General features: G+C 43.0%; 1 protein-coding gene across 1 annotated transcript; it reads left to right on the top strand.

The window, feature by feature from the left end:
• Positions 1 to 4,461: 4,461 nt before the first annotated feature.
• On the top strand, positions 4,462 to 8,817 carry LOC128695440 (uncharacterized). Its single transcript, XM_053786057.2, has 3 exons — positions 4,462 to 4,522; positions 7,466 to 7,564; positions 7,917 to 8,817. Exons 2-3 carry the CDS (start codon positions 7,468 to 7,470, stop codon positions 8,255 to 8,257), a joined length of 438 nt encoding a protein of 145 aa, XP_053642032.1. The 5' UTR covers positions 4,462 to 4,522; positions 7,466 to 7,467; the 3' UTR covers positions 8,258 to 8,817.
• Positions 8,818 to 9,249: the final 432 nt, after the last annotated feature.

The following is a 9,249-nucleotide window of genomic DNA, read 5'->3' as shown; positions in this document are numbered from 1 at the left end:
TTTACGACAGAAATCTAATGACCGATAATTATTTTACGGAAAAAAACGGTCAAATTTGTTCTTCTTTTATCTGTTATTGATTTTGATGCTGTTATTATTTTGTTATTGATAACAATGTCCTTATAGCCTTGTTATTCATGCCTGTCTTTATTTCAGTTGTTTGTTTCTCCCTGTCTTTATTTCACAATTATTATGTTCCCTTTTTTGGGTCTGTTGTCTGTGCGTTGCTTTTATTTTCCTATTGTCGACATTTTCACTTCATTTTGTTTTTCTTGTTGAAGCCTACTCATCTACTGCAGCCTACTCATCTACTGTAGCCTACTCATCTACTGCAGCCCACTCATCTACTGCAGCCCACTCATCTACTGCAGCCCACTCATCTACTGTAGCCTACTCATCTACTGCAGCCTACTCATCTACTGTAGCCTACTCATCTACTGCAGCCTACTCATCTACTGTAGCCTACTCATCTACTGCAGCCCACTCATCTACTGTAGCCTACTCATCTACTGCAGCCTACTCATCTACTGTAGCCCACTCATCTACTGCAGCCTACTCATCTACTGAAGCCCACTCATCTACTGCAGCCTACTCATCTACTGCAGCCCACTCATCTACTGCAGCCTACTCATCTACTGTAGCCTACTCATCTACTGCAGCCCACTCATCTACTGCAGCCTACTCATCTACTGTAGCCTACTCATCTACTGAAGCCCACTCATCTACTGTAGCCCACTCATCTACTGCAGCCCACTCATCTACTGCAGCCTACTCATCTACTGCAGCCTACTCATCTACTGCAGCCCACTCATCTGCTGCAGCCTACTCATCTACTGTAGCCTACTCATCTACTGCAGCCCACTCATCTACTGTAGCCTACTCATCTACTGCAGCCTACTCATCTACTGCAGCCCACTCATCTACTACAGCCCACTCATCTACTGCAGCCTACTCATCTACTGTAGCCTACTCATCTACTACAGCCCACTCATCTACTGCAGCCTACTCATCTACTGTAGCCTACTCATCTACTGAAGCCCACTCATCTACTGCAGCCCACTCATCTACTGTAGCCTACTCATCTACTGTAGCCTACTCATCTACTGAAGCCTACTCATCTACTGCAGCCTACTCATCTACTGCAGCCCACTCATCTACTGTAGCCTACTCATCTACTGCAGCCCACTCATCTACTGCAGCCTACTCATCTACTGTAGCCTACTCATCTACGGAAGCCCACTCATCTACTGTAGCCCACTCATCTACTGCAGCCCACTCATCTACTGTAGCCTACTCATCTACTGCAGCCCACTCATCTACTGCAGCCTACTCATCTACTGCAGCCTACTCATCTACTGAAGCCCACTCATCTACTGTAGCCCACTCATCTACTGCAGCCCACTCATCTACTGCAGCCTACTCATCTACTGTAGCCTACTCATCTACTGCAGCCCACTCATCTACTGCAGCCTACTCATCTACTGTAGCCTACTCATCTACTGAAGCCCACTCATCTACTGTAGCCCACTCATCTACTGCAGCCCACTCATCTACTACAGCCCACTCATCTACTGCAGCCCACTCATCTACTGCAGCCTACTCATCTACTGTAGCCTACTCATCTACTGAAGCCCACTCATCTACTGTAGCCCACTCATCTACTGTAGCCTACTCATCTACTGAAGCCCACTCATCTACTGTAGCCCACTCATCTACTGCAGCCTACTCATCTACTGCAGCCCACTCATCTACTGCAGCCTACTCATCTACTGCAGCCCACTCATCTACTGTAGCCCACTCATCTACTGCAGCCTACTCATCTACTGTAGCCCACTCATCTACTGCAGCCTACTCATCTACTGCAGCCCACTCATCTACTGCAGCCTACTCATCTACTGTAGCCCACTCATCTACTGCAGCCTACTCATCTACTGCAGCCCACTCATCTACTGCAGCCTACTCATCTACTGTAGCCCACTCATCTACTGTAGCCTACTCATCTACTGCAGCCCACTCATCTACTGCAGCCTACTCATCTACTGCAGCCCACTCATCTACTGCAGCCTACTCATCTACTGTAGCCCACTCATCTACTGCAGCCTACTCATCTACTGCAGCCCACTCATCTACTGCAGCCTACTCATCTACTGTAGCCCACTCATCTACTGCAGCCTACTCATCTACTGCAGCCCACTCATCTACTGCAGCCTACTCATCTACTGCAGCCCACTCATCTACTGCAGCCTACTCATCTACTGTAGCCCACTCATCTACTGCAGCCTACTCATCTACTGTAGCCCACTCATCTACTGCAGCCTACTCATCTACTGCAGCCCACTCATCTACTGTAGCCCACTCATCTACTGCAGCCTACTCATCTACTGTAGCCCACTCATCTACTGCAGCCCACTCATCTACTGCAGCCCACTCATCTACTGCAGCCCACTCATCTACTGTAGCCCACTCATCTACTGCAGCCTACTCATCTACTGCAGCCCACTCATCTACTGCAGCCTACTCATCTACTGCAGCCCACTCATCTACTGTAGCCCACTCATCTACTGCAGCCCACTCATCTACTGCAGCCTACTCATCTACTGCAGCCTACTCATCTACTGCAGCCTACTCATCTACTGCAGCCCACTCATCTACTGTAGCCCACTCATCTACTGTAGCCCACTCATCTACTGCAGCCCACTCATCTACTGTAGCCCACTCATCTACTGCAGCCTACTCATCTACTACAGCCCACTCATCTACTGTAGCCCACTCATCTACTGCAGCCCACTCATCTACTGTAGCCTACTCATCTACAGCAACCTACTCATCTATAGCAACCTACTCATCTACTATAGCCTACTCATCTACAGCAGCCCACTCCTCTACATCAGCCTACTCATTTACTGTAGCTTACTCATCTACAGCAAACTACTCATCTACTGCAGCCTATTCATCTATAACAGCCTACTCTTCTATTGCAGCCTACCCATTTACTAAAGTTTTTGTAGAGCCTATTCATCGGGTTCAGCTCTTGTTGCAGCCTGCCTATCTACTGTATGTCTTGGTGGAAGCCTAGTCCTCTACTGCACGTTACTGTGGTTACCTACTCATCGACTACAGTGTTCTACAGGAGCCTACTCATCTATTGCAGTGCACAAATACACAAATAACTCGCACGCAGGACAGAGAGAGAGAGAGAGAGAGAGAGAGAGAGAGAGAGAGAGAGAGAGAGAGAGAGAGAGAGAGAGAGAGAGAGAGAGAGAGAGAGAGAGAGAGAGAGAGAGAGAGAGAGAGAGAGAGAGAGAGAGATTGTCTTACTGCGACGTTTCGGTCTGATTTGGACCATTTACAGATATTGTTCCAGTCACGATATTGTGCCTCTTTGTTCTCTGTCTACTGCATTTTTGCCTGGGAGCCTACTCACTTGCATTTTTTTCATGGAGCCTACTCATTTGCATTTTTTCATGGAGCCTACTCATTTACCGTAGTCTGTCCAACACAGCATCAACGGTAGCCTACTACATTGCTCTTTTGCTCCATAAATTCCTGCCATCGTCGGGTGTTTCAAATATATGCACCCAGTTTCAAAGCAATATATACTGAAATTGGATCATGTATTTGAAACACCCGTATATACTTCCAAAAATCTTCGTTTCCTTTTATACTCTGCGCGAGGCCAGCCTTATCACGCCCTCTAATATTTGTGATTATTTTCTTACTTGCTGTAGTATCGAACTAAAATTATTTTCTTATATATATACGTATATATATATATATATATATATATATATATATATATATATATATATATATATATATATATATATATATATATATATATATATAATATGTGTGCGTACTCACCTATTTGTGGTTGCAGGGGTCGAGTCATAGCTCCTGGCCCCGTGTGTGTGTGTGTGTGTGTGTGTGTCTGTAGTTGAATTAGGCCACAAAGAAGCAAAAATTAGGTTAGTGTGCATATTTTTGTATCACTTGTATCAATGATGTACCAAAATAAACCACCTTTTGGAAAATCATTTTCTTTTTTTTGTGGTGGTTGTATTGTGTCACTGGAGCAAATTTCCCGCTGACTGTCCTGGTTGGTATCCCCCCCAGGGGTTCTCTCCCCTCCCCTCCTCCCGCAGGGGTTCTCTCCCCTCCCTCAGGGGTTCTCTCCCCTTCCCCTGGGTTGCAACACTCAATCTCAATGCCAACCAACGCCATATTAACTCCATTATTTTATTAGTACGTACTTTGTTCAGCATTTATTATGTGTTCAACGAAGATGTTCTCTACTGGAGCGGTGGTTCTTGAGAACTGTGTGATCTTTATATTAGTTAAACAGTGCAATAATGTGGTAAGAGGTTGAAATAGTAAGGGACCCAGATGGTCACCTGAGGAACTCCAGCAGCGCATGCGCGCGACGGGGTGGCCCTGGCGCAGCGCAGTATATAAGGGCGCGCAGGTGCAGAAGTCGGCATATCAGGTGTCCTCACTCGATCAACGGTATCAACACTTACAGGTAAGACCCCTCTGCCTGCCATATTATAAGTCACATAAGTAAACAGTAATGCAACTCAAAATACAAACAGTGCGACTGATATGTTAATACATTCCATACTTGCAGTGATTAGATTGAAAAAATACGTAAATCTCTAACGTTGAATGTCAGCGAGATTGATTCTCAATACTGTAACATTTGTGTTAGTTAAGATTATAAGGTTTTAATTAAAACAATGGATATATATTTGTTTTATTATTATTACTGACTCACGAAATCGTAATAACACGACTGAAAACAAATCACACAAGGGGTAGGACTCGACCCATGGGAAGCTCATCTTACAACTCGCAGGGCACTGCGTTAACACACTGGCCGAGTGGTTAACACAGTATGGGTTCAAATCCCACCCGTTCCCTGGTTTGAAGTTTCTCATGTGCTTTATCGGTCACTGATAATATCACGTTCATGTTTTATATCAGGTTTCTTGGGAAAGGTCAGTTATTACATGGAATATGAAAGTAGCTCTATCCAGTTTTCAACGAGTATCAAACATGAGAGTATTGTTGTTGAGTGTGTGTACTCACCTATATGTGGTTGTAGAGGTTGAGTCACAGCTCCTGGCCCCGCCTCTTCGCTAGTCCCTAGATTATTATAATCAAAAAGAAGCGCTAAGCCACAAGGGCTATACAGCCCTAGTCCCTAGAAGGCCCGCTCCCTGCTCCAAGAGGTTTATCGTGTGTGTGTGTGTGTGTACTCGCCTGATTGTGGTTGTAGGGGTCGAATCATAGCTCCTGGTCCCGAATATTGTGTGTGTTGGGGGGGGGGGTTTGCAGGGGAATTGAACTGGTGCCATAAATTCTGAACTTTTTGCTGTACTAACAATGGTGTAGTGAGTCAGAGTTGGAATGTCTTACATCAGAGTCGATCCTCCGTAATCAATGGTAATAGAATTTCTTTTTGAATGGGGGAATTTCAGGCGAATAATGGGTAAAAAAAATCTTTTTTCAATATACAAACATTACCGAGTATCACAATCATCACTGCTAAAGTCATTACGAGCAATTACCAATTATTATTATAATCATGGGGGAGCGCTAAACCCAACAACTGCCAAAAAAAAGCTGGTCTATATAAACAAAAAATATCATATTTAAGTAGATATAAAATTAAATAAGACACAAGAATGCAGCAAACGTTACAATACATAACCCAACATTTCTACTAACATAGTTATATACTCATAAAATGCATCAGGGTAAACCAGTGGAAGGCCTCGATCAGATGACCAAAAGCTCCCGCTGCGTCAGGAAACACTTGTCCTGTTTCCTGACGAACCTGACCTGACCTCTAAGATGAGAAGATAGTTCTGTAGGGGACAGAGATCCTTACTGCAGAGTCAGTTTAGAGACGGGCAGACCAGCAGGGAACTATCTATCCATGGCCTCTGGTGTAAGTTTGTTTAAACAAGCCACAGGTACACATAAGTACAGTTATAATGCATAGTGTAAATTACCTAGGATAGCCAAAAAAAAAGGTCAATCCAAGTGACTTATTTTTATTGGGACCATTGATTTATTCCATTGATGTGTTTAAAGTTACGTGAGTTCTCCCCCACGTATAAGTCACTCCACCATACGTATACCAAATCACTCCCACATGTTCCGAGCACTAGAGCTCAACACTAACACTTAAACAACAGTGTACCTCAGATCTCAGGATTCACACTCTTCAGAAACGTTTCAGTATTAATATGGATTATTAAATACAAAAGCATAGTTAATCTGCTTAAGGAGTACTTTAATATATTAAGTAATAATCTGCGAATTTGCAAACTCAAGTTTCCTAAGTGAGATAACTTTAGTTTCTTAAATAAGTTAACTTTATGTGTACTGTGTAAGTTAGTGGACACCATAAATCCTTCTTTAATAAGGATTATTTGTGTATAAATTCTTCTTGTCGTAACTCGTAGTCCTTCATCATCAATGAAAGGCCATCATTATCCATGACAGGTTGCAATGACCTCATCTCATGGAATTACGAGTGGTGAGGTCACAATATTAGGGGTCAGTAGTTGGGTTACTTTCTACTCGGTTGCCTCAAGAACCTGTACCCGTCACCGCCCTCATGGCTCACTTTCCCTTTGACCCTTTTCAGTGAGAGTGATTGCTCGAGTCACATGACTATCCTAAATTATAATGAGTATTTTGAAAACAAGTTCAGTTTTTGCCCCTCCTACACTTGTTCTGCTCTCGCCATACCCTCAGTCGGGCAAGGGCCATTGTCTATTTCTAGCGACAGAAACAATGTAAGCAAGTTCATTTGGGGGCAGGTACACGTAAGTACGATTATCATATTATTATTATTATAATCAAAAAGAAGCGCTAAGCCACAAGGACTATACAGCACGATTATCATATATAGTGTAAATTCTTGGCTGGTGTTGTTGACAAGGTTAGGTGAAGCCTTTTAATGATCCTTGTGTAAGTGATAGGCTTTAAACATCATTAAACTATATTATTATTATTATTATTATAATCAAGGGGGAAGCGCTAAACCTGGAGGATTATACATTATTATAATCAAGGGGGAAGCGCTAAACCCGAAGGATTATACAGCGTCTAGGGGGGAGGGATGTGGAAGGCATTCAGGCTTAATTCGGGGAACTGGAGCACAGATCCAATTCCCTAAATCAAGAGCCCCTCACTAACATCAAGGAACCTTCCTTGAGGGGCATTAAACTATAGGAACATATTATTCATGATGAAGCTCTAAATCCATAAGGGAGACTGGGAGGTAATTAGGTGTGATCTGGAGATCAGGGCAGCTCCACTTCCTTGAATCAAGAGTCCTTCACCAGAATTAAGGCATCCTTTAAAAAGCAAGAGTACTGCAACTTAGTCTCGCTCTTAATTGTTACTTTTATAAGTGATTTTTGGTAATGTATTTATCTCTCCATTTCAGTCATGAAGAGTGTAGCGTTGGCATGTTTGTTCCTGGCTGTGGCAGTCATTGCCCAGGACAGTTACTACACCAGGAAGCTTCCAGCTGACAAGCTCAGAGGTCAGTGCTCCACTTACCTTCTACCAGTTCAGAATTCAATGATCAATTATTATATTCATAGGAAAGGTCTAAGCTCATAGGGATCAAATTTGTACCCTCAGTAATGAACATTCACCAGCATTAATTGTATCCAAGTTCTATATTTTGATTGTATAACTTTTAACAGTACAGAGTAACCATAGTTCCCTCCAGCCTACTTCGCAAATAAAAATGAATCTGTTGCATTACTCCACACACAGATACACTCATTCTGTTAATGGTCCAGGAGCATACATACACGCATTAATTTTTCATACTCCTATTTTCACGAGGCAAAACTTGAGCTATAACATTTGTGTTATTTCTCCACCAGATTTCCCTGGGATGTGCTTTGGGTCAACGACTTGCCGAGTGTACAAGGAAGGTGAGACGTGGCCCCTTGTGCCCTTCTGTGGCAATGCTACCTGCGTGAAGGAAGGTGAACAGCTGTTTGAGCAGGTCCAGGAGTGTCCCAGGGCTAAGCCCAACCCTGACTGTGAGGAAGTCCTGAGTGACCCTACACAGGTGCCATTCCCTGCCTGCTGTCCTACTTACACATGCAAGGAGGGCGTCACTGTTGCGTACTACACCCAGGCTGAGAATGAGGCCCTCATTGCAGAAGCTGCCAAGGCTGCAAAGGCTGCTCCCCCTGCAGAGGCTGCTCCCGCTGCATAGGTCTATGTGAAGAACTAGAGATGGAGGGCAGCTGCATCATGACCCTCCCTCCTTCAACACTACCTATACCATCCCTCAGATCATGCAATCTCCATTGCTTTCACTGTTGTATTAAGTCAATCGCAGCTGCAAACTGGCTAACCATATTAATATAGATCAACAACACAAATAAAATTATTTGAAACTGTTGGTGAAATGAGTATACTTAAGGTGGAGATGAGAGAGCAAGGACAGGCTGAGGACGCCTGGTATCTCCCCAGCAGCCCATGGCTGTCACCCCAGCAGCCCATGGCTGTCTACCCACATTATACCTTGTCTCACACCAAACAAATCTCTATACAAACATCGTCATGCACTAAACGTAACTCAAAATTTGTGTATTTGTTAGAAAACAAGAAAAAACATTGATATTTTCTTTATATGCAAATATTTTTTTTTTTTGCTATTTGCTGTTTTTTTTTTTTGAAGCCAGTTGTGATAACCATGATTTTTTTGACATCAATCATAATCTCTATGAACACCAAAAAAAGACAAAAATACAAATAAAAACATCTCCAAAATATATATTATTTTTTCCTATAGATACGTATTTTAAGAGAACTATTATAAGACAAAAAGTAAATTACAGTACAGTATATATATTGAAAAATTATTTATGTTTATTGTTAATGACACTAAGTCAGTCATTGTATTATCATTTGGAAGTGCTAAACCCATGAAGGTCATATATATGGTAGGAGGGGAGATAAGAGGTTGTCAGGTTTGATCCAAGTAAGGGAAGGACAGGTCCAATTCCTTGGCTCAAGAGCCCCTTACCGGTATCAACCATTTATTTATGAGCACTAAATCCATATGCTGGTCACATTTCTCTCCTTATAATACTGCTAGTCACAACTCGTTTCTCTCATAATACTGGTAGTTACAGCTCGTTTCTCTCCTTATAATGCTGGTAGCTCCAACATGTTTCCTTACAATACTGCTAGTCACAGCTC

The sequence above is a fragment of the Cherax quadricarinatus genome, chromosome 50, assembly GCF_038502225.1.
Source record: "Cherax quadricarinatus isolate ZL_2023a chromosome 50, ASM3850222v1, whole genome shotgun sequence".
Taxonomy (NCBI): Eukaryota; Metazoa; Arthropoda; class Malacostraca; order Decapoda; family Parastacidae; genus Cherax; species Cherax quadricarinatus.
Note: the sequence above shows the minus strand (reverse complement) of the source record. Positions and strands in the feature narration are given on the sequence as shown.

Bases quoted from the DNA above. Each gene is read 5' to 3' on its own strand.
- LOC128695440 (XM_053786057.2), top strand. From the start codon at position 7,468: ATGAAGAGTGTAGCGTTGGCATGTTTGTTCCTGGCTGTGGCAGTCATT. The intron at 7,565-7,916 runs GTCAGTGCTCCA...TTTCTCCACCAG, and splicing joins TCCAGCTGACAAGCTCAGAG to ATTTCCCTGGGATGTGCTTT.